Below are 24,816 nucleotides of genomic sequence, written 5' to 3'. Positions count from 1 at the left end.
CATTATGGTTTAGAGAGATGAAAGGATATCTTTGAAAATTACTAAAAAAATTAAAAAAAATATATGAATAATTCTTAATTTAATCATAAATATTATCCTGAAAGGAACGAAAAGGAACAAAAATTCATATAGTTGACTCGCATAGTCAGAAAAATTAAGCAGTTTGTATATAGTCAAGTTGGAGATACAGCTACGCTTGCGTTGTTTTGTGATCGAACTAAGCGACCCGGTGACCTTTAAGATAGGAACGAGAGATGCAGAGATGAGATACGTTACGTATCTCACCCAAAATAAAAAAAGTCAACGGTCAACTATTGCGCCTCGAGGTTCTCAACGATTTGTCTCAGACGTTGACTATGACGAAGGATATGGATCAACTTGCCAAAAGATTCCAGGAAGACCTTTAAGATAGGAACGAGAGATGCAGAGATGAGATACGTTACGTATCTCACCCAAAATAAAAAAAAGTCAACGGTCAATTATTCCTGCCTCGAGGTTCTCAACGATTTGTCTCAGACGTTGACTATGACGAAGGATATGGATCAAGTTTCTGTATCTCCAACGATGTTAACGTTCTCTTTTAGACATCGGCAAAAAGGACTCGACCCCAAAGATCAAAGCGCACACACCAAGTTCTTCATTCCAGTCAAAGCCGTTGTTCCATTGGGGAATACTGGAGGAGCATTGTTTGGTTGAATCTGATCAAAGAAAGAAAGAAGACCAGCAAAGCTCAGCAACCCGTTATTGAATCAGATTCATCTCGTGAAAACCATCGTAACCTCCACTGCTTCATCCTCGACAATGAGACTGCTTGAAGAAATTTTCTTGATCCTATTAGCTGCGGTGGCGGCAGCATCAGAAGGTGCAGTTCTAATCCTCCCTAAACTTCTCATGGTTACTAACCAAATGCTTGGCCGGTAAGCTGCCATTTTCATTCCACAAACAGCTTTGCTGCAGAATGGAAACTTTGAATTCCCTCCATCAAATATCAAGCCAAACTCCAGCACTCCCCTCGTGCCTCTGTCCAAGAACAACACTATCCCCGGCTGGTCCTTCAACGGCACCGTGTACTATGTGACTGCAGGCCCCAGCATATCGCTGCCTGATAATGGACATGCTATTCAGCTGGGTCTTAATGGAGTCATACGCCAAACAATCAGACTTACCTCAATTTACGCGCAGTACATCCTTACGTTTTCGATAACTTCAGTCAACGGAAGCTGCAAAGCTCCTGCTGCTGTGCTCAATGTGTCTTTTGTGGGCAGCTGGTTTTATAAATCCTCGGTGTTCTTAGTTGAAGGAAAATATGGGAGAAAATCCTGGGAGAGTCATGCTTGCAGTCTAGGGCGTATGGCAGGTGAGGGAGACCCAGTTGTTCTGGAGCTTCGGAGCCAATCTGTAGAGGCTGATCACAATGTCACTTGTGGACCTGTGGTGGATACAGCCATCCTTAAAAGGTTCAATCCCATGGGTGGATATGGTATGTGATTTCTACCAACCTGTAACATTCTTTCAGAAACCAAGAGAGCTAATCATGTCAAGTTATTATGGTGCAATGAAGTAGATATATCTGTAGAGAATAGAAGTCTCTTTAAGACAATTTTAAATGCTGGAAGGAAAGTACAAATACTTATGAAACTCAAAATGGTCTAATAGTAAAGCATCCTTATAAATACATGATTCTTCTGGTTGGATATGAAAGGACACATAGCTTGGCATAAAAAAAAAAGACCAATTTTAACACACATAAAAGGAGACATTTCAAATATATATATATATATATATATATATTGAGCAAACGTAAATGACACTAAAAGCTCATAAAGAAACTACACTAGTTTTCTAGCTATCTCCACTGTTATTTGGGACGATAAATTTGCTCTCAATGTCCCGTATCTACCATTTCTTCCTATCTCCATTGAGTGCAGAGGCATCTGCTATATCTAAGCACTGTTTTTATCCTGGAGGTATTGAATTGGTGCAACACATCAAAATTGGCAAGCTAAATTAACTCATGAGCTCAGATCAAACTCATGAATAGCCTTGCTACCTGATCTTGAACCAAGTTTGACCCATTTCTAAGAAAAATATTAAGATACCCTAATTCTATGATGTAAAAGGCTATTTATTTTGGTTATCTATTTTTTGTGGCAGAAACTGTATCACTTCAAATTTTCCTTACTCGGTTCTTGTGATGGAAATTGCAGCCAACGAGTTTGTAAATGGGGGCTTTGAGGACGGACCAATTTTCATAAAGAACTCATCTGAAGGAATTTTACTAGAGCCAACTGAAGATCTTACGAATACCCCTCTATTTGAATGGGCTGTATTTGGGGCAGTAAAGTATGTCGACTCGAAGCATTACCTGGTCCCAGAAGGTAATGCTGCGGTGGAAATCGTCTCCACTATTGGAGCGATCCGAACCATTCTTTTGCTAAAAGAAGGATCTTCATACCGTTTGGAGTTTGTCATGGGAGTTCCTATTGATTCATGCACTGGAGAACTTATTTTGGGAGTCCAAGCAGGTCCAACAAGCCAAAACTTCACTTTACCAAGCAATGGCACAGGATACAGTAAGAAGTTCTCACTGGGTTTCAGGGCAGAAACCAATCTTACTTCTATCGGTTTTATGAACGTACAGGGAGGTGAAACTAGTGATCACGTGATATGTGGTCCCCTGGTCGACAATGTGTCTATTAGTGCTTCACTTCGACTGCAAGTAGGACTACAACAACTGTTGCTTCTTCCTTCACTACTTCTGGCAGCAGTTCTCCAGATTGATAAGGAGTTTCCGAGAAATTCTTTTAGTGATTTGGTAATATAGGACAGATGGATTCGTTGTTCTTAAATAATATAATAAGCTCAAGACAGATCTGCATTCCAATGCTATTCAAAACTATTTGTTGGGTGTTAAGTCTCTTGTGTCCATTTTCCTTGGGCGTTTACTTGCAGCTCTTGTATGACTGTCAAGAACAACTAAACTTTTTCATGAACTTAGGATTACTAATCCAAGTCTATGGATTATAAATACGGAATACACCTAAGCTACATGCACAAGTGAAGAATGGGATGAGTTATGGTATGGACCATGGTTTGCATTACCGGTCCATACCAATGTACCAACCAGCTATCGGTACGGTACGCACTGAGCTATATCGAGTGTACCAACACATGGTACACTAGAGTGTATTGATGTACCGCCTGTACCAATCTTCTGTCAGATCAGTATGTATCGCTCGTACCGAGTGGTATGCTTCAGTATGCCAAACCTTGATATGGACCATGGAGAATAGATGAAAACGATAAGATTTCTCACATAGATAACCCTAGAGTTCCTAGTACTCATGGACTGCAAAAGAGAACCCTAAACATAAAATAGAACAAATTGCAAAATTCAAGATATGATGAATTCCCAAAAATGGAAACTAATCTTACAATTTGATTGTTTTTCAAATTGACAGTGGGTTATCCTGGTGCAAGTTGACAAGTTGAAGTCAGGGCACAACTGACATGGATTTTGGAAATTGCCCTATCTGATAGCTCCATTAGAATCCGCATGTTGTACCATCTCTATTGCAGACCTATAGTTGGATCAACTAAAAGCTTTTAACTTCTTCCCTTGGGCATAAATATTCAGAATTCAGGTCCTTTATTTCTTTGATCTTTGGCTGTTATCGCAAACCTTATTATTGTGCAATCATAGCAAATGATGAATAAAAGATCATCTGCCTTCTAGTTTTGTTATTTTAGGTCCCCTTTTTACAGCACCAAAAGGGTTCTACGCAACGATCTCTCTTTGATCCTGAAGGTCACAGACCACACAAGCAACAACCATGTCAATTTCTTGAATCTTAACCAACTACACTGAGACATTGAAAAACTAGCATTATTTTCAGAAAATAATCACCCACAAGCATAATTGAAATCGGCACCTTCTTAATAGATGATGATACCTCGCAAAAACCCCGGAAATCCTCTCTGGATTTCTCCCTTGGAAGTGCAAAGGAAATCATTGATAAGGAATGCGGTATGGTTCAGATGATCTCACCCACAGAATCTCATCTGCTGCCTGGAGCAAAACGTATCAGAACTGGAGGTAGCTGCCATCCAAAAATGCCACAAATTTCCCTTGGAAGAGACCAAATTCTACTGCATAAGAACTCCCATGAGTACCACCTCTCGATCATGCGATCCGTATCACGAACAAGGACATCGGGCTTCAGACCATGTGGGAATCGCTCCCCCCTTCAGGGAACCTAATTGAGATCGATGTTCTGTGTAGTGCACCGGTGATCGACTTGTCGTGGGCTGCTCATGACCCTAAATTGGGCTTAATTTCCTCCCCAATTGGGCCGGGCACTGAAAAAAAGCTGCACTGAGGAAGGATTTGCTGCAAAACAACTTACAATGATGAACTGCACTGCGGCTAAAATGCGCCCACGTACACCGCAATCCAACGTTCTCTCTCTTTCCTCGGTATAACGTTGACACGGTCGGAGTGCAGTCTGCCGCCTCATCCCATGTCATTGCCATGTGTCGCAACTGCCGTCGCTCTCCTAATCGCCCTCCGAACGTGGCAAGCAGCGAGGCAATGCATGACCATGCAAAGCATGCAGGGAAAGGGAACATGTCGTCTCTTCCCTGCTCCCATCAATCATCGGAACACCAGCCGTGAAGGAACCCAAAGCAACGATGTCCGGCCTCTCTCTTGCCGTCGGACAGCGCTCCGATCACGATGTGGCGCTTGCGCCGCTGGTCACCACCAGCAAGCACCAGGATCCCACGGTCATGGGCGGGGTGATGGCCTACCTGAGGGTGATCGAGCTCCAGCTGGTGGCCTTCATCATGGTTTTCTCCGCCAGCGGCCTCGTCCCCCTGCTCGACCTCGTCTTCCCCGCTTTCTCCACCTTCTACGTCATCGCCCTCTCGCGCTTCGCCTTCCCCTCCATCGGCTCTGGGGCAAGCGGCGGCGGGGGGCGGGAGCTGTTCCGGGGCAGCCGAGCGTTCCGGGCCTACGTGGTGGTGGGGACGACGGTGGGGCTGTTCCTGCCGCTGGCGTTCGTGCTCGGGGGTTTCGCCCGCGGGGACGACCATTCGTTGAGGTCGGCCACGCCGCACCTCTTCCTTCTCTCCTGCCAGATCTTGACGGAGAACATAATCAACGGTATGGCCATCTTCTCCCCGCCCGTTCGAGCAGTGGTTACGCTGCTGTACACGGTGAGGAGGGTTTTTGTGCTCGTCGACTGGGTTTACGACGTCTGGTTCAACAAGCGGCTTCAGGCCAACGCGTCGGTCAACGTAAGACATCTGTTATCCTTTCTACTGCGATCTCACCTAAAGGTAGCGAAGCTAATAGAATATGTTCGACTGTTTATATTGTCTTCAGGACGTGGCTTGGATGTGGTTCGGCAGGTCGCTGGCGATAGCTAATATGTTGTACTTCTCCATCAACCTCTTCGTCTTCTTGATCCCAAAGTTCCTTCCTAGTGCATTCGAGAATTACTTCAAGGAGAGGGATGAAATCTCCTCCAAAATGGCGGAGGACAAGCGAGCTAGAGTAGCGGCGGAGCAGCCAACCGAACCCAAAGGCCCAGAGAGCAAGAAAGCCGACTGATAACTTGGGACCAAGTCTTGGCTTGGCTTGTGTGGTGCTTAGTTTTGTTTCTGTAATGGAGGACTGTTTGCTCTCTCTGTCCCGTCATTATGTATTAGATTGCAGACCCATCTGGTTTCAGTTTTCTGTTACGGCGTAATAATCTGCTCTCTTTGATCGACTTCCTCGTGGCTTCTCTCGACCACCGGTGTTCAGATGTTTAAGTAGAAGCTATGATGATGACAATAATGGCGATGGGACGTGGGTTAACGTAAGTTGTGCCACGTCTCGTGTCTCGGTTGAGCTGATAGCGTCTGGCTAAATCCGATCGGAACGTCACTCGAGGTACATTAACTGTTGGGAAATCTTGGGGGCGATATCACATGCGCAGCGGAAGAACAAGTAAACAAAATCTTCGATTCTCAAAAAGATGTTCGTCGTCGTGCTAAGATTGGTGTGAAAAATTCACGAAACATAAAACTGCGTATAGAGTAGATTGTGTTACCTAGGGAGATCGTATATCCTTGTTTCCTTACAGATCCTTAGGAGAGGGTGAAGGAGGTCAAGCGTCCTTCTCTCTAGTGGTGATTCACACAGCAGGGTTGCGACGATGCTTCTCAAGACTCCAGGCCTGTTCTGAGGTGGAGAGGAAGAGGAGAATAGGAAAGACAAGCAAATGCTCTAGCCTATGAGGCTCTGAATCCCTCCTATTTATAGAGGTCCCCTGTCAAACCCTAATGGGTCCTCCCCTAGTGGGTATTGGATCTACATCCAATAAGACAAGGGCTCCGTCGGATATCTCATATCTGAACCTCTATTCATCGCAATGCCTACCATATGTGTGTGACCCTCTAGGTCCAATATTGAGCTGGTCGTGAGTCATACCTGTCAGACCTCCTTCTAACTCAGTGAATTATTATCTCTGTAATAATTCACTTGACTCATCGACTACGGAAGTACTAGGCCACTACGCCGTAGTCCCCAGACGATACAGGGGAATCCAATCCATTGGACATGTTTGTCCTCAGTTACCGTGTACCTATAATCCCTCATCCATCTAATATCCCAAAGACCGTATATCGAGCATCGGATTCTCCCGGAGAACTCTTTCTCTCTCAACCCGAATGACCCTGGCCAGGGATTTGTCTGAGCAAGAACACATGGGATATTCCTCTCATGACGCCGAGAGTGGATGATCCTCTATCGACACTCAATAGTCCTCGTAAGGTCAACTACCACTCCCAATGACCAGCTGTACTAGATCTGGGACAGTCAAACCTATAAGTCTGGTATCAAAGAGTAGAGCACCCATACAGGACATCCTTGGTGTCTCAAGTCTAAGGACCAAATACACCACTAGGACTACGGAATCGCTGTCTGACAATAATGCATCATCAACCATCCAGCATTCCGTAAGCGGATCAATCAGTGAACTCATTCTTCAATGAGCACCTGTATTGTATCCGTAGTGTCCCTACACGAGCAGCTATGAGACCAGCTGCATCCATCATATGGACGGGTATACAGCACACCAGTCTATCCGGTTATCACGATGTCCCTCTCGAGTAACCTATGACCGGGATTATTTAGGATATGTGTTTAAAGGTGAATCGATCTCATTATCGTGATCTCATCACGATCTGATTCCCATTGCACAAATCCAATGACATCACAATATATGTATGCATTTATGCAATAGTTATAAAGTGATATACGCCAAAATATAATAAGCAAAAAGATTCTGTATCAAGTCACACGTGTCATCACTCACGTGATTGGCTTGCTGGGCACCTATGACTAGCAATCTCCCACTTGACCTAAAGCCAAATCACCTATGTGTCTGATCCCCATCAGACCCTTGTGACGCTCATAGACAATCTGAGACAACGACTTTGTCAGTGGATCTGCAATGTTCTCTTCGGATGGAACTCTTTCCACTGCTACATCTCCTCGGGTTACGATCTCTCTGATAAGTTGGAACCTCCTCAGAACACTTCTGATGAGACCTAGGTTCCTTTGCTTGAGCAATCGCCCCGTTGTTGTCGCAATATAGGGAGATCGGCTCCTCGCTACCCGGCACGACTCCCAAATCTGTAATGAACTTATTCAACCAGACTCCCTCCTTTGCTGCATCTGATGCAGCAATGTACTCTGCCTCTGTGGTCGAGTCAGCAGTGGTATCTTGCTTGGAACTTTTCCAGCACACTGCTCCTCCATTCAAGGTGTACACATACCCTGAATTCGACTTGCTATCATCGACATCAGACTGAAAACTTGAGTCAGTGTAGCCTTCAATCTTAAGGCTATTACCTTCATATACTAGTAAAAGATCCTTAATCCTTCTCAAGTACTTAAGGATACACTTTACTGCTTTCCAGTGCTCCAAGCCTGGATCCGCCTGATACCTGCTCGTGACACTCAGAGTATGCGCTATATCAGGCCTAGTACATAGCATGGCATACATGATAGACCCTATTGCTGAGGCATAAGGTATCATATTCATGTTTGCCCTTTCTCCTGGAGTCTTTGGGGACATACTCGTAGAAAGCGATATCTCATGTCTCATCGGTATGAGACCTCTCTTGGAATTTTCCATGCCAAACCTTTTGACAATGGTTTCTATGTACCTGGACTGGGACAAGCCAAGCATCCTTTTAGATCTATCTCTATAGATTCTAATCCCCAAGATATAGGATGCTTCCCCTAAGTCCTTCATGGAGAAGTGTCTAGATAACCAAGCCTTTACTGTGGATAGCATTCCTACGTCATTCCCAATGATGAGGATGTCATCCACATATAACACCAAAAAGGTGATAGCGCTCCCACTTACTTTCCTGTACACATAAGGCTCATCTTCGTTCTTAACGAAGTCATAAGATCTGATTGCCTCATCAAATCTTATGTTCCAACTTCGGGAAGCTTGCTTTAGTTCATAAATAGATCTAAGAAGCCTACACACCTTATCTGGGCAGTTCTTGGACACGAATCCCTCAGGTTGCATCATATACACCTCCTCCTCGAGGTTCCCATTGAGGAATGTGGTTTTCACATCCATCTGTCATATCTTATAATCATAGTGTGCTGCAATAGCCAATAGAATTCTGATGGATTTTAGCATTGCTACGGGTGAGAAGGTTTCGTCGTAGTCAACACATTGCCTTTGACGATACCCCTTAGCCACTAGCTTTGCTTTATAGGTCTTTACCTTTCCATCTACTCCGATCTTTTTCTTAAAGATCCACTTGCAACCGATGGGTACAATACCTTCGGGCGCATCAACTAGGTTCCAAACCTTATTGGAGTACATAGAATCTATCTCAGAATTCATGGCTTCTTGCCACTTCCCGGAGTCTATACTCATAATAGCCTCCTCGTAGGTCTGAGGATCAATATCCTCTACATCCTCTCCTCTAATATGTCCCACATATCTCTCAGGAGGATGGGATACTCTATCAGACCTGCGTAAAGTTGATACTTGTGTATTAGGTACCTGAACAGACTCGGGCTGTAGAGTGGTGCTTGAGCTTGGTTCTCCAACCTCGCTCAACTCTATCATTCTCCCACTGTCTCCGCCAAGAATGTGTTCCTTCTCAAGGAACACTGTTCTCTTAGCTACAAAGACCTTTTGGTCCTCGAGATGATAGAAATAATACCCACAAGTTTCCTTGGGGTATCCCACAAATTTGCATCGCTCTGTCCTTGATTATAACTTATCGGGGTTATATCTTTTAACGTGGGTAGGGCAGCCCCAAATCTTAACAACCTTAAGATCATGCTTCTTCCCTTTCCATATCTCATATGGTGTAGACACTACCGACTTAGTTGGAACTCTGTTCAAAAGGTAAGCTGCGGTTTCTAGGGCATATCCCCAGAATGAGATGGGTAGGTTAGCGAAACTCATCATGGACCGTACCATATCTAATAGCGTACGATTTCTCCTTTCAGAGACACCATTGAGCTGAGGTGTGTAAGGAGGTGTCCATTGGGATAATATCCCATGGTCCTTGAGGAACTGAGTAAACTTTGTACTTAAGTACTCAACTCCTTGATCTGATCGAAGAGTTTTGATACTCTTTCCAGTCTGGTTCTCCACCTCATTCTTATACTATCTGAATTTCTCAAAGGCCTCGGACTTATACTTCATTAAGTACACATATCCATACCTTGAGAAATCATCAGTAAATGTAATGAAGTAGGAGTAACCTCCAATGACATGAGTTGACATGGGTCCACATACATCACTATGTATGAGTTCCAACAACTCAGTGGCTCTCTCTCCAGTTCCACTAAATGGAGAGTTGATCAATTTTCCACGAATGCAAGGTTCACAAGTTGCATATGACACGTAGTCGAATGGATCTAGATATCCATCATTTAGCAACTTTTGAATCATTCCCTCATGGATATGACCTAGCCTACAATGCCATAGGTATACACTGTTCACCTCATCTCGTTTCCTCTTGGACACATACATTCATGATATATGGAGTAGTGTCTTGTATAAACAAACCTTTATGCAATATTCCTCTCGTCAATCTCCCCTTGGCTTTGCTAGAATTTACAATAAATTGTAGATGTGATAAGCAATACTAGTATCCAATACCAATGCACTATCACAAAAATCTAACAATTGGAGATTGATCATGAATGTACCTGAAGCTTCTCCAAGCTTCTATTTCGCCCTTTCTGCAAGGTACTCTTTGCAGTTCCTCTTCCATTGCCCATCTTTACCACAGTGGAAGCATTGGCCTTTGTCCTTTACTGGGTCTTTCTTAGCAACATTTGCTTTACCTGGTCTGCCCTTGCCCTTTCCCTTCTTAAGGGACCTTTCTGCTTTCCTTTTCTTTCTGGTCTCACCAGTGTAGAGAACTGGCTTCTCTTTCTTAATAGTACTCTCTGCCTCCCTCAACATATTGAGGAGCTCTGGGAGAGTCACCTCAAGCTTGTTCATATTAAAATTCATTATGAACTGTGAAAAGGAATCTGGTAGGGACTGAAGCATAATGTCCACACACAAGTTATCCTCTAGGACCATTCCTAGACCTGTGAGTTTCTCTATCCACTCAATCATCTTTAGGACATGGTTCTGAACCGGTGTCCCTTCAGTCATCCTAGCGCGGAAAAGGCTCTTGGATATCTCATATCGTTGAGTCCTTCCCTGTTCCTCAAATAATTTGCGGACATGTAGGAGAATGGATCTGGCATCCATCTTTTCATATTGTCTCTATAACTCAGGAGTCATAGAGCCCAACATATAGCACTGAGCAAGAGTGGAGTCATCAATGTACTTCACGTAGCGAGCGATCTCATCCTCGTTTGCCCCTTCTTCGGGCGTAGGTATCACTGTATCAAGGACATACACGATTTTCTCCGCTGTGAGAACAATTCTCAAGTTACGGAGCCAATCCGTATAATTTGGACCAGTGAGGCGGTTGACATCAAGTATGTCACGTAAGGGATTTGAAAACGACATTTTCTGAAAATAAAGATGCAGCAAAAATGAATAACATGCAGATTTTGCAATAAATAAACTATCAAGATATGAACTTCTATCTTAATATGCTCCCACTATTTTACTAACGAGTCACGCGACACCCTCAGCACGTGAAACGGAAGTCTCCGGCAGACTTCTAGTGGGGATCAGGATCCAATCAGCGTCTTAGTGTAACCTCGAGGGACTCGACCAATCACACTAAGCCTAAAAGGTAGGCAACTCTTACCAATCACAACTCCTTGTGATTCCCGTCTTGTTCGGCCTCCGAATCACCATGGCCTCGAGGGACTCGACCAACCATGATGCTCGGTTAAGTCAACACCTTCGTTACAAGATGAGTCTGATATGATGATATACCCTCGAGGGACTCGACCAAGTATACCATGCCCTCATGTCACCGGTGACATCTCTATGTCGTAAGCAAGATAGCGAATCGCGATATAGGTGAGTCTCGAGGGACTTGACCAACTCAACCTACACCGGGAATCGGTTCCTACTCATAACGATGGAAGGCCACGTGGGTCAATCTAATTGCCTCACGTTTACCGACTTAATATTATCGAGAGATGTTTCTAAGATTTGGTCTCCTAATATGACATGTCACACATATACATATTTAATATATATCTACATCGCATGCAAATATATATACTTATCTAGTATGTGTATAATCAATTACACTAGATGATCATGGACCACAACCTAATGTGATTAGGCCCGAGCCAGTAGGCCTAATCACTCACATCAAGATCTATGTGTGCAACGGTGCATCTCCATGCCCTGTGATCGTCCATCTCGTCCTCGTCGGTTCCGTTGACATCTTGATGCATCTTCATGCATTGCGATCGTCCTTCTCGTGGGTCCCGCTATCGCATCCACGCTCCCGCTGCGCCTCCTCATGTGATTACAACTTAATCATAGGCACGCAGGCCCGACAATAAACGAGAAATATAATGGAGGCTTGCAGACCTCAATAATAATAATCACAAGTACACACATCACACGGTCCATGATCATCCGTCCACACATCATACATCACATGTATAAATAATCATCATCATGTAGGACTACTAGATAATAATATAAATAATAATCAACTAAACCTTTTAATTAATTAATATTTTCTGAAATCAGGAACATATAGGGAATTTCTAAATTTATAGGGGTATTTTCGTAATTTGGACAAAAGACAGAAACTGGAATTTTTTTAAATTCCGAGGGGCAAAAATGTCTTTTGCCCAGAAAACCCTAATGTCCTTTCCCTGCAGGCGGCACGCCCGCTGGCGGCGATGCCGCTGCGGGTGGGCACCCCCTTCGGGCGCCGCTGCCTCCGCAGGCGGTGCTGTCCTGCCGGGCGGCAGCCCCTGGGGGGGGGGGGGGGGTTTCGCCCGCGGGAGCAACGGCGGCAGGCGTCGTTGCCCTACGGCGGCAGGCGCCGCTGCCCTGCGACGCCTCTGCCCGTGGGCTACCAGCCCCGCCGGCAGCAAGCCTGCTGCAAGCAGGCCGCCAGCCGGCTGCTGCAGACGCAGCCCCTATGCTGCCCGCCTTCGGCTGCGCTTCACGCACGCAGATCGAGGGCAACAACTGTGGCTGCCCTTTCTCGCTTTTGCGTCAACGATTTTGACGTCAATATTCTTCCTAAACACAACACACGCAGTTCAAAACCAATCATTCGCACGAACAACCTGGCTCTGATACCACTGTTGGGAAATCTTGGGGGCGACATCACATGGGCAGCGGAAGAACAAGAAAAAAAAATCCCCGATTCCCAAAAAGATGTTCGTCGTCGTGCGAAGATTGGTGCGAAAAATCCGCAAAACATAAAACTGCGTATAGAGTAGATTGTGTTACCTAGGGAGATCGTATATCCCTGTTTCATTGCAGATCCTTAGGAGAGGGTGAAGGAGGTCAAGCGTCCTCCTCTCTAGCGGTGATCCACACAGCAGGGTTGCGACGACGCTCCTCAAGACTCCAGGCCTGCTCTGAGGTGGAGAGGAAGAGGAGAATAGGAAAGGCAAGCAAATGCTCTAGCCTATAAGGCTCTGAATCCCTCCTATTTATAGAGGTCCCCTGTCAAACCCTAATGGGTCCTCCCCTAGTGGGTATTGGATCTGCATCCAATAAGACAAGGGCTCCGTCGGATATCTCATATCTGAACCTCTACTCATCGCAATGCCTACCATATGTGTGTGACCATCTAGGCCCAATATCGAGCTGGCCGTGAGTCATACCTGTCAGAACTCCTTCTAACTCAGTGAATTATTATCTCTGTAATAATTCACTTGACTCATCGACTACGGAAGTACTAGGCCACTACGCCGTAGTCCCCAGACGATACAGGGGAATCCAATCCATTGGACCTGTCTGTCCTCAGTTACCGTGTACCTATAATCCCTCATCCATCTAATATCCCAAAGACTGTATATCGAGCATGGTGTTGTCAGACTCATACGGTTTCTACTCGAGTCTCGCTCTAATCGGATTCTCCCGGAGAACTCTTTCTCTCTCAACCCGAATGACCCTGGCCAGGGATTTGTCTGAGCAAGAACACATGGGATATTCCTCTCATGACGCCGAGAGTGGATGATCCTCTATCAACACTCAATAGCCCTCGTAAGGTCGACTATCACTCCCAATGACCTGCTGTACTAGATCCGAGACAGCCAAACCTATAAGTCTGGTATCAAAGAGTGAAGCACTCATACAGGACATCCTTGGTGTCTCAAGTCTAAGGACCAGATACACCACTAGGACTACGGAATCGCTGTCTGACAATAAGGCATCATCAACCATCTAGCATTCCGTAAGCGGATCAATCAGTGAACTCATTCTCCAATGAGCACTTGTACTGTATCCCTAGTGTCCCTACACGAGCAACTATGAGACCAGCTGCATCCATCATATGGACGGGTATACAGCACACCAGTCTATCCGGTTATTACGATGTCCCTCTCGAGTAACCTATGACCGGGATTATTTAGGATATGTGTTTAAAGGTGAATCGATCTCATTATCGTGATCTCCTCACGATCCGATTCCCATTGCACAAATCAAAGGACATCACAATATATGTATGCATTTATGCAATAGTTATAAAGTGATATACGCCAAAATATAATAAGCAAAAATATTCTGTATCAAGTCACACGTGCCATCACTCACGTGATTGGCTTGCTGGGCACCTATGACTAGCATTAACATCCTGCGAGAGTTCGATCCTTCACGCAATGCCAATATCGATGTCAGATTTTACCAGGAGTATGATCTTGCTCCTTACAAGTGGGCACATCAGACAACGGTAATCTTTCATATAAATATTCTCGCGCTCAGGAAGGGAAGAGAGGAGAAAAATAAAGTAAAAATCTCCTAATACTATCCCCTGTGTGCATGTGTGCAGGGATGAAGACGGAGCGCCTCCTATCGCATGTCCGGGCGAGGAGTTTCCGGCCAGAGGAAACGGTTGTCCCGTTGCGATCGGACCACTGCGGTCGGCCACCTCAGCATTCTCAAGGGTCACTTAGGAAGATCCCCGATCATTCGGACCCGAACCCAGTCGTATTGGCCCCAAGGCCACGACATAAAGTTGTTGACACCAACATTTTGGCGCTAGAAGAAGGGCCTGAATGTTGAGAAATCGACAGATCGACTCAGACGAACTCGTAGCTAAGGGGTCATACCCGATCAGGGCTCCGGGGGAACACCCCCCGCATGGAAAACCTCGAGATGAACACTCTGCCACGACCTCAGAGCGTTATTGGCGGATATTCAACGACCCGAGCTTGTCGCCACCCGATGGTGTCCCGACAGGTCGCCCGTGTCGTCCGAGGTCTTTCAGGATCTCACTCATCAAGTCCGAGCTCTAACGGGTATGGTGCAATCCATTATCCCACTTGTTTCTCGTCCGACGCACCCGCCTGCAATCCAACCGTTGCGGCAATAGGAGCCGCCCATTCGGGCTCATACGCCACCTCCGGAGCTCCCCACTTTGCCTCGGGTCCAATCGGTCCCACCCGGGGACCGGGTGATGGCAAACCCGAGCGAGCGCCCGGAACCCGAGGCATTATCTTCGGATTCAGTGGACTCCCTACGAGCCCAATTACGCTTTGTTAGTCAGCGGCTCGACGAAGTGCAGAGGGAGGTTCGTAGGTCCAAGGAAGAACTTGGGGAGGACCCGCATCGGGGGTCTTCGTTCGCACTTGAAATACAAGACCAGCCAATCCCCCCGAACTTTCATCTCCCCTCCCTCGATGCATACGACGGCGTCACCAACCCGACGGACCATATAGCCGCCTTCCATGCCCAGATGGCGCTGTACGGGACCTCAGACGCCTTGATGTGCACGACGTTTCCTACGACACTGAGGGGCCCAGCTCGTGCATGGTATAGCAACCTGAAGGCCGGGGCAATCACTTCCTTTGATCAGCTCGCCAAAGACTTTGGGCTCAACTTCTTGGCATATGCCCGGCCAAAGCCATCCGTCGCGCTACTCCTCGAACTTGAGCAAAGAGAAGACGAGCCCCTCTCCCACTTTGTGAATCGCCTTACTACGCAAATCCGGGGGTTGCCGGACGCTCATCCCTCTCTGTTGATGCAGGCATTTATGACATGCTTGCGGCCTTCCAGATTCTTCTGGTCCTTGGTGGAATGACCCCCCACCGCGATCCCGGAGATGCTCCAACGAGCTAACTAGTTTCATTGCGGCGGAGGTCTGGATGGCCGGAAAGCGGGAGGAGCACAAAAGGGTCAGGGCGGAGCCGTCCCGCAGGCAATAGTCTACCACACCGAGGCGCAGATTTGATCGCCTCGACCCGCCGGCGTTGACATCTCAACCCCCCTCCTTGGGTGCGTCCCGAACATATATATTTCTCTAGATAAAAGACAGAGGGTTGCTCAGAACCCCCAACCCGATGAGAAGTCAGCAGGAACTTACGGAACGTTCGAAGTATTACTGTTTCCATCGGCAAAGCGGGTACATCAGGTAACAGTAATCTTCTCTATAAAAACCCTCACGCTCAAAGGAGAAGGGAGGAGATCAGGTAGACAAAAACCCCCTGTGACTATCAACTGATTTGATCATCGGAGGGGTCGGGTCGAGCTTCCCGACCCGACCTGTGTGCAGGGATGAAGACGGAGCGCCTCTCACTGCGTGCCCAGGCGAGGAGTTCCCTTCCAGAGGAAATTACTGTTCCATCACGATTGGACCACCGCGGTCAGTCATCTCAACATTATCGAGGGTCGCTCAGGAAGATCTTCGATCATTCGGTTCCGAACCCAACCATGTTGGCTCTGAGGCCACGGCATGACCAACACTAACCATACGAATTATGATCGTGCGATGCGAATTTTGGAGCAATTGCTCGTTCGAATCCGAAATCCGCCTTAATCTACGATAAGAATGTCGAGTGCATCTGCCTCGCGTGGATCGCGACAAAGTTTCCTATCAAATCACGTGCTTTGCACGAGCGTAGTTGATTAACTGTCCGGGTTGCCGACGAGAATCGGTTCGGCGAGTGAGTTGAGTCACTAACTCGGTCCCGCTTTTATTAATTGATGCCGAACTCGATCCTTATCTCGGAGGGCCCTTTCTTTCGTTTCGGTTCCATCGGAAGAGCGTCTCGTCAAAGCTGTCTCTGATGGCGGCCATGGCTGTGGACGCGAAGCCCTCACCGGCCGCCCCTCCAGCGAGCATCGCCGCCTCCGCGAGTCCCTCATCCTCCCTCCCTGGCGACGAGGATGACGACCTCTATGGGCGCCTCAAGTCCCTTCAGCGGCAGCTGGAGTTCATCGAGATCCAGGAGGAGTACGTGAAGGACGAGCTCAAGAACCTGAAGCGCGAGCACCTCCGCGCCCAGGAGGAGGTGAAGCGGATCCAGTCGGTGCCGCTCGTCATCGGACAGTTCATGGAGATGGTCGACCAGAACAACGCCATCGTCGGCTCCACCACCGGCTCCAACTACTATGTCCGGATCCTCAGCACCATCAACCGCGAGCTCCTCAAGCCCTCGGCCTCTGTCGCCCTCCACCGCCACTCCAACGCCCTCGTCGACGTCCTCCCACCCGAGGCCGACAGTAGCATCTCCCTCCTCAGCCAGTCTGAGAAGCCCGACGTCACCTACAACGTCTGTTATCAAGAAACCCTAGACTCGTCCCTTCACCCCTAACTTCTGCACCACGAACATTCCTTTTTCTTGAAATCGGAATGCCGTCTCGCTTCTTCTTTGCTGGATTGGAGACACTGTAGGGTTTCTTGGAACTTCTCATTTTCGTGGGCAAGAATCAGGTCACAAGTTACTCGACGATTCTTGGCTATGGTTTGATAAAAGATTAGATAAACCTTTGGTTTTGAGCGTGATATTCTTCTCGTCGGGTGTATTAGGTCAGGAGTTGAGGTAACGCTAGCTTTGGTTCTGAGAATGAGCTTTTGTCGTCTTGATCGAATTAGGGTCCTTTTTCAGCACTTCTTGATTAGGGTTTGGAGAAGATATTATTTCCCCTTTCAGCTTGAATGTTCATCTTTGCTAGTTGCTTCTTAATAGGACTTGAGGGAATATTAGGGTTTAATTATTTACTTTGGTTCTGATGATGCGCTTTCGTGATCGCTGAATAGAATCAGGCCTTATGTTCAGCAGTTCTGGAATAGATTCTGAAAATATTTTTTTCCCTATTTTAGCCTGAATTTATAGTATGGGAATTTATTTAGGTCACAAGATGTTTACTCTCTTGAAGGTTTGATTTGTTTGATGGGAAATCATTGTGATATATGCACATGCATACATGTAAACTATACATATTATTCCATTGTTTTGTTCAATTAGCATTGCCTGTCTACTTCCAGAATATATTATTTTCTGCTTCGTGATTTTCTCTTTTCTTATCCAGGATATTGGAGGCTATGATACTCAGAAGCAGGAAATTCGGGAAGCTGTTGAATTACCTTTGACACATCATGAGTTATACAAGCAGATCGGTATAGATCCTCCAAGAGGTGTGCTTTTGTATGGCCCTCCAGGGACGGGTAAAACCATGCTTGCCAAGGCTGTAGCCCATCATACAACTGCTGCTTTTATTAGAGTTGTTGGGTCTGAGTTTGTTCAGAAGTATTTGGGTGAGGTATGTTTTAGTTCTGTACTTCGTGCAATTCCAAAAGAAACCTCGACAATGATTTTGACTTTTCTTGTTCAATGATTTTTTATGCTGGAGTTTGCTTATGCCTGTGTTCATGAGATAGATATCTCTTTACTTGTTTAGGGTCCAAGAATGGTTAGGGATGTCTTCCGCCTCGCAAAAGAAAATGCTCCAGCAATTATATTCATTGATGAGGTTGATGCTATTGCTACAGCACGTTTTGATGCACAAACTGGAGCTGACAGGGAAGTTCAGCGAATACTTATGGAACTATTGAATCAGGTAATTTTTCAGGTGCAAGATGTAAATTTTTATCAATTCTCTGGGCTAGAAGTTAGTTGTTTGAAGAAAGTTGATTGATATCACCGTAAGGGATTTTTTTTTAAGTCAAGCAGAATGATATTACTGGAATTAACTAGTAACAGCATTTGAAAGTTTTAGCCATTTGAAGAAGAAAGATGATTGATATCATTGTTAGGGTTTTTTTTTTTAAGTCAAGAAAAATTATAACACTACAAGTTGAATTTTAATGCTGTGAACTGAGTATTCTTCTCTCTATTTCATCTCACTAATCCTCCTCTAATCATTGATACTATCACTCTTTTTTTTTTTGGGTACTCCCTATGGTACTACCATATTGCTAAACAAAATAAACATTATTGAAATCTCAAATCATGTTTCATTTCTGATAAATCATCAAACTCTAAGTTTGACCTTATATCGTTGGCAGGTTAGTCTTTAATTGCTAAAGATTTTGGGTGGTGTTTCTATTGTGCTAGAAAAGCATACATTTGGAACAATTCAAGTTACCTGTCATGCTTATTTCTTGATCATGCGTTAGTCCTTCATGTTTAACTTATTTTCTTTGCCCAATTACATTTTTGTGCCTTCAGCGGTTTGATGTTTAAAATTCTACTGCAGATGGATGGATTCGATCAAACAGTCAATGTGAAGGTCATAATGGCAACCAATCGAGCTGATACTCTAGATCCTGCACTTCTCCGTCCAGGAAGACTTGATCGGAAAATTGAATTTCCATTGCCTGATAGGCGACAAAAGAGATTAGTTTTTCAAGTAATTTTTTTCTTGCCCTAATTTTGATCCAATTATATAGTATACTGGGCATCAATATGCTTTAAATGACATTTTACAATTATGTTTATTGATCGAGATAGTTTTTCCTTGCTTGTTTTCCTAATGATTAAAGCTTAATACAGATTCGTTCTGGATTCTTTAAAAATTAAAGCAGCATGATATGAAAAACATTATTGGAAGTGTCATTCTTTATAGTTGAACTTGATTTGAAAGGATTTCCTGATTATAAGGAGCCTTTAATGCTTTTGGATTGTTTTCATTCAGGTCTGCACTGCTAAAATGAATCTTAGTGATGAGGTCGACTTGGAAGATTATGTTTCTCGACCTGATAAAATTAGTGCTGCTGAGGTTAGCAATATATATTTTTTTATCATTAATTTGCATTTGGGAATTAAAGATGTTCTGTTAATTGCTGTATTATGCTAATTAAATATGTTCTTGCTCATTTTTTCGCTTTCAGAATAGGCTTTTTGCATACAATTTGCATAAAAGATGTTCTCCCGGCAAACACATTAAATTAGTATTACTATTTACATTTAAAACATTAACAAAGGTTGTGGTTTTGAAACATCTAGTATATTTTTACATTTAAAACATTAAAACATTGGTTATCCACTTAGTAAAGGTTGAGGGTTCAAAATCTTATCCAACATTTAGATGCTTAAAACACTGGTCTGGTAGTGGTATAAGTGGGTCTGCTATAACGGACCCAGATATCAAAGGTTAAGAGTCAAAACCTCATCCGGCAATAAGTGTTTTGAACGTGCTAGGTAGCTTGACCGGTAAAAACGATTGTAAGGTCTTGGGATCAAAGTCCGCTTTCACTACTTATCCTTTTGAGAAAAACAAAAAAATCATAGAGAATTTTGTTTTCTTCGGTAAGATTTGTCACTATTGCTTGAGCATTGTTGTGTGTAACATTATTTTGCTCTATTCTGTGTAGTTTAAGACTGACTTTATCTGCTTCATCTCTCTTTCTCTCTTCTCTCTTATAATCAAAGGAAACCAGACATGCAAACTTGAGGGGGAAAAGTTTAAGTATCATGAGATTAATTCAGATAATTTGTTATTTACTAGGTAGCGTGCTTCCTTGGTACAGAATCATGGAAAATATATCCTTGGACACTTTGGTAAAAGGAGAAATGTGAAGAATTTATTCTTTGGTTTTCTGTCAAAACCCATTCAGTCTTGAATGATTGATGAGATCATTTAACTTGGTCTCAAGGTCTGTCTTGCATATTTTGAGTCAGATTAAATCTTATTGTAGGATACCAGCCCTAAACCTTGGGTGCTGGTTCCCCCAAGATTTGCTCCCATAAACACCCTGCCATCATTCCAAACAAGAAAAGAAAGGTTGTGTTTAGCAGGTCAATTAGAAAAGCTTTCAGGTGCCTGTAACCATAATGTAAATGGAACTGGCTTGAATACCCAAGTTTCCAGAATTCTGATAGTTAACTGTTTCATAATAATAGCGTTCAGTGTTCATGCAGTTTTCAAGTGAGTTAAATGTTTGAGGAAGTGTTTGATACAGTTTGTTTATTGGGACTCGGTGCTTTTTTTTAAATATATTTTCTCAGTATTTTCACTTCTTGATTTAGAAAGATTCCACTTGTCTTGCCTGACAGCAACAAGCATCTGTTTTGCAGATTGCTGCTATCTGCCAAGAAGCAGGGATGCATGCTGTCCGGAAGAACCGCTATGTCATTCTTCCCAAGGATTTTGAGAAGGGCTACCGGACTAATGTAAAGAAGCCAGAGACGGATTTTGATTTCTACAAATGAGGTCCTGCTGCTGATACTGTTTTTACGGAGTCTGCTGATGTGTGTTGAAGTTACTAAGTAGATCACTGCTGCTGTATATTTTCTGTCGGATTGTCTCCTGAGAAACACTACTGCTGTATATTGATCTTTCGTAGTATGTCTATACTGCTGCAGTACTTGAAATTAATCTTTCGTATTGTCCTTTTTAGCTATGTGTAATTCTGTGGTCCGGGAGCCGTTTGTTCCAAAGCATCAACTTCCAGTTCCTGTTTAGGGTGGAGTAGTGATGGTGGACGGGGCCCTTTAACCTTCAAGAATGAATATATATATATATATATATATATATATATATATGATGTATCCATGAATTGTAGGATTGAAATGATTAGTTTCGCGCATTGATGTCACCAGTTCGAGTCTGTTAATTGCTTATATGTTCATGCATTTCATATTTTAGTATGAAATCTAATCATTTTATTATATAGTTGTTGTGCTATATCATTTGGCTATTGGTCGAGGGGCAAAATTGGAAAGCACAAGCCTGCCTCGTTGCAGATTTCAGTGTAACTAGTGTACAACATCTTATAAGATGTCTAAAGTAGTTCTGAAACGCTTATTAATATCTATCATAGTTTCAAATAACATCAAATGATAGTATATGTATCTTTATGTTGTGCAATGCAATTACGTGCTATAACTTCAAAATTAAAAGTATAAATACAAAATTCACTAACTTCTGATGACACCCATATCCTCATACAGTTCTAATTTCAAATATATATATATATATATATATATATATATATATATATATATATATCTATGTATATATGTTGCGCTTTTAAATTTCTTGAATCAAATTCCACCTTAATACCAAACGGAGCGGGAAGATGGTGCTCTGTGCCGCGGGGAAGTATAACATAAACTATGTTTGCTTCTGCCGCACCGCTGTCTTTAGCGGCCCGCAAGAAATAAACAGTAACGAAGAAAGCCACGTCCGTCGGGTGAAGTAGAATACGTGCTTTCGGAAGCGTAGCGGACCACAAATAGGGTTTTCATCAATCGGGAAAGATCCAGAGCTTTGCGGAGCCGATTTTGCTAGAGTTTCTCCTGAGGGTTTCCGCCATCGAGGTACATAGTATTCTTTTCATATTAGGTTTTCTGATCCCTCTCTAATGTTTTTTCCTCCTGTTTTATAACGTCTCAGATTTTATGACTGGTCTTATGATTGGTACCTTTTGAAGTTCTAGCATAGGATTGTCCAACATCGAATCTAGAAATGTGGTTTTAAGGTTGGATCTTCCACTCTGCGAATAGTATCATGGAATTATCTCTGGATTAGGGTTACGCCATAGTTTTTTTTTCTCCCCCCAAAAAAATCGGTTTTCAGATATGCTTTATATTCTCTTTTCATGGATTTCATCGTGGAGTTATACGCTTTTCGTTCTTGTCTGCCGTTCTTGTTTTGTTTCGGTGGATAGAAACAAATGGATTATTCTTAGGAAAAACATCGGTGTCAGTCTTTGAAATTGTACAAATATTTAAAGAAGATTGTTCCTAAGATTTCGATTAAATCAGACAAGATGACATCAAGCTGAAAAATGTCTCACCTGACCATATATGTCAGGTGGGCAAGATGGGTTAGGAAATTACTATGAACTGCATATCAACGGAGATAAAACTAGAATTAAGTATGGAGCACGAGGGAGAGGGGATGTTATAAAAGCCGCAGTTTTTTAAATAGGATTATCCTCATGCTTATATAAATAGACCTCGATACCATGATAATAGTTATGACGAAATTTTGATTTTATCCAATGTTGTCTCAGCAGCAACCATGCCACCTAGGCATACGGGCTGCCACTGCCGACTAGGCACCTAGAGCTTCTGGAACCTTTAGACTAGTCACCTTTTGGAGCTTAGGAGGTCATAACTACTTGAATTGTCACCTTTTAGAGGAGTTGTAGCCTTTCCGGAACATATGAATTTACCATGTTCTTGCTTATGAAGGATTATAAAACTTATACTGCAAAGGTGTTGTCCACTTTACCACATTTAATAAATTCAAGATAAATTCATCTTAATTGCAAAATAAATTCTATGTAGTATTAATTGTATGAATTTTTGTCGCCCTGTTTTCATCTGCACGTAAATTAAAAACTCTGGTTTGTTGGTTACCTTAACGAAGATGTAGCATGGATACATAGTGTAGTCTTCACGTTCAGTAGAGCCAATACTCATATCTAGTATAAGTGTATAATGGGCAATTAACTTTACATGTGAATGCTAATGACCATGGGATGCAAAGCAACACTAACATAAACTTTGAAGGAGGTGTAGATTAAAGTGATAGATACTCTATACGTGTTGCAGAGAATATGCACATTATAAGCCAGTTATTGTCAGACTAATAAATGAAGAGCCATTGAGATGAGTAAAACTTTATGTAGAAAAAGAGAATGGTGATTATATCATTCAACTGTGCCAGTTTGGGGTTTGGTCAGTTGGGTTGAGTCCCTAACATTATGAGAGAAAGAAGGTCATGTTGAGAGGATTTTGTTGAGGGCTATTTGGTTAGGGTCAAAAGTAAGAGGTTCTTCATTCCAAATATTTTGTTGACATGTTCTTTCGTTTATTCTGTCTGTAAGATGAGTGTTTTCCCCAAAGGAAATCAAAAACTTTCTCTTCTTGTCTGGTTCATGTCTAAGAGGAATTGGGATGGTTGCAGGATCTTAAATGGCAACTGATAAGGTAGGTATTGTTGCCTGCAAATTTTCATTCTGATTTTATGGCAGGGGTCTCGATTTCTTTGAGGTCACCGGCATGAATCTTTTATCGTCTTTCAGCTCTGTGCAATTTATTAGGTGTTCCAGTAGTTCTCTCATTTCTCATTTAGTGCAACCTTTGTCAAGATTTCAAATTTCTTTAGCAACATTAAGATTTATTCCTACTCATAGCTGTTGAATTTTTATGTTTGGTTTCTGTTCAAAATATGACTTCAACATCATATTGTTTGGTGGACAATTCTCTTGACCATATATTTACCCTAAAATTTTAGTGGAAATTAGCTTGCATGCAAGTGCATATTGTAGCAAAAGCACCATATTTTCATCTTGATCAGCTTTATGCTCTTGGAATCATAAATAAGAAAATTAATCATGTTTCCCATGTATCTTAGCTATATGTTGATGTTTCCTTTGACATCAATTAATCTTTTCTATTTTGTCAACTAGAAGTCGACAATGGACTTCTAGAAGTGATCACTTTGATGCACTTTTCAGTTTTCATAATCTTTTATGTTTGTCCAGGAACTTTGGTTGATTAGAGCATCATGGCCAAGCACCATCCTGATCTCATCATGTGCCGGAAGCAGCCAGGGATAGCCATTGGGCGCCTGTGTGAGAAATGTGATGGGAAGTGTGTCATCTGTGATTCATATGTTCGCCCATGTACTCTAGTTCGTGTCTGCGATGAGTGCAACTATGGATCCTTCCAGGGAAGGTGTGTAATCTGTGGGGGAGTTGGGATATCTGATGCCTACTACTGCAAAGAATGTACGCAACAGGAAAAGGACCGTGATGGCTGCCCCAAGATTGTTAATTTGGGAAGTGCCAAGACTGATCTCTTCTATGAACGTAAAAAATATGGATTTAAGAAAAGATGAATTGTATCTGATTTTTGCATGCTCGCTTGTGTGGCATTGATTACCACTGACATTCAAGACCTTGGCGAAACTGTTGTTTTCATCT

General features: G+C 43.5%; 4 protein-coding genes and 1 long non-coding RNA gene across 9 annotated transcripts; 4 read left to right on the top strand and 1 right to left on the bottom strand.

Annotated features, from left to right (window-relative positions):
• Positions 1-145: 145 nt before the first annotated feature.
• LOC108953014 (uncharacterized) lies at positions 146-4,276 on the bottom strand. Of its 5 annotated transcripts, none has more exons than XR_010514181.1 (3): positions 3,933-4,276; positions 3,436-3,802; positions 146-1,509 (listed from the first exon to the last, which is right to left on the bottom strand). It is a non-coding gene; the product is annotated as an uncharacterized LOC108953014 (long non-coding RNA). The 5 variants fall into 5 exon arrangements; XR_010514178.1 differs by lacking the exon at positions 3,436-3,802 and having other exon boundaries at positions 146-1,102; positions 1,167-1,509; positions 3,954-4,276; XR_010514180.1 differs by lacking the exon at positions 3,436-3,802 and having other exon boundaries at positions 146-1,528; positions 3,954-4,276.
• LOC103987627 (BIIDXI-like protein At5g11420) lies at positions 730-2,889 on the top strand. The gene is made up of 3 exons (XM_009405978.3): positions 730-862; positions 947-1,480; positions 2,208-2,889. Exons 1-3 carry the CDS (start codon positions 802-804, stop codon positions 2,822-2,824), a joined length of 1,212 nt encoding a protein of 403 aa, XP_009404253.2. The 5' UTR covers positions 730-801; the 3' UTR covers positions 2,825-2,889.
• Positions 4,277-4,686: 410 nt separating the features above from the next.
• Positions 4,687-5,774, top strand: LOC135677703 (uncharacterized). The gene is made up of 2 exons (XM_065190080.1): positions 4,687-5,298; positions 5,387-5,774. The coding sequence occupies exons 1-2, from the start codon at positions 4,693-4,695 to the stop codon at positions 5,612-5,614; spliced, it is 834 nt and encodes a 277-aa protein (XP_065046152.1). The 5' UTR covers positions 4,687-4,692; the 3' UTR covers positions 5,615-5,774.
• Positions 5,775-16,654: 10,880 nt separating this feature from the next.
• On the top strand, positions 16,655-21,275 carry LOC135676183 (26S proteasome regulatory subunit 6B homolog). The gene is made up of 6 exons (XM_065187075.1): positions 16,655-17,206; positions 17,967-18,197; positions 18,336-18,494; positions 19,134-19,286; positions 19,572-19,655; positions 20,954-21,275. The coding sequence occupies exons 1-6, from the start codon at positions 16,721-16,723 to the stop codon at positions 21,086-21,088; spliced, it is 1,248 nt and encodes a 415-aa protein (XP_065043147.1). The 5' UTR covers positions 16,655-16,720; the 3' UTR covers positions 21,089-21,275.
• Positions 21,276-22,047: 772 nt separating this feature from the next.
• Positions 22,048-24,750, top strand: LOC103987624 (PHD finger-like domain-containing protein 5A). Its single transcript, XM_009405975.3, has 2 exons — positions 22,048-22,198; positions 24,376-24,750. The coding sequence occupies exon 2, from the start codon at positions 24,399-24,401 to the stop codon at positions 24,729-24,731; it is 333 nt and encodes a 110-aa protein (XP_009404250.1). The 5' UTR covers positions 22,048-22,198; positions 24,376-24,398; the 3' UTR covers positions 24,732-24,750.
• The last annotated feature ends 66 nt before the right edge of the window (positions 24,751-24,816 follow it).

This window comes from Musa acuminata, chromosome BXJ1-6 (genome assembly GCF_036884655.1).
Source record: "Musa acuminata AAA Group cultivar baxijiao chromosome BXJ1-6, Cavendish_Baxijiao_AAA, whole genome shotgun sequence".
NCBI lineage: Eukaryota > Viridiplantae > Streptophyta > Magnoliopsida > Zingiberales > Musaceae > Musa > Musa acuminata.
The sequence above is the reverse complement of the archived record's forward strand: the minus strand, read 5'-3'. Positions and strand labels throughout refer to the sequence as shown.

What these genes read in the sequence shown, in the direction of transcription:
- LOC103987627 (XM_009405978.3), top strand. Translation starts at nt 802, where the DNA reads ATGAGACTGCTTGAAGAAATTTTCTTGATCCTATTAGCTGCGGTGGCG. An exon ending in GGTGGCGGCAGCATCAGAAG is followed by an intron (nt 863 to 946) that starts GTGCAGTTCTAA and finishes TTCCACAAACAG; the next exon opens with CTTTGCTGCAGAATGGAAAC. An exon ending in CAATCCCATGGGTGGATATG is followed by an intron (nt 1,481 to 2,207) that starts GTATGTGATTTC and finishes TGGAAATTGCAG; the next exon opens with CCAACGAGTTTGTAAATGGG.
- LOC135676183 (XM_065187075.1), top strand. Translation starts at nt 16,721, where the DNA reads ATGGCGGCCATGGCTGTGGACGCGAAGCCCTCACCGGCCGCCCCTCCA. An exon ending in TTCAGAAGTATTTGGGTGAG is followed by an intron (nt 18,198 to 18,335) that starts GTATGTTTTAGT and finishes TTACTTGTTTAG; the next exon opens with GGTCCAAGAATGGTTAGGGA. An exon ending in ATAAAATTAGTGCTGCTGAG is followed by an intron (nt 19,656 to 20,953) that starts GTTAGCAATATA and finishes TCTGTTTTGCAG; the next exon opens with ATTGCTGCTATCTGCCAAGA.
- LOC135677703 (XM_065190080.1), top strand. Translation starts at nt 4,693, where the DNA reads ATGTCCGGCCTCTCTCTTGCCGTCGGACAGCGCTCCGATCACGATGTG. An exon ending in AGGCCAACGCGTCGGTCAAC is followed by an intron (nt 5,299 to 5,386) that starts GTAAGACATCTG and finishes TATTGTCTTCAG; the next exon opens with GACGTGGCTTGGATGTGGTT.
- LOC103987624 (XM_009405975.3), top strand. Translation starts at nt 24,399, where the DNA reads ATGGCCAAGCACCATCCTGATCTCATCATGTGCCGGAAGCAGCCAGGG.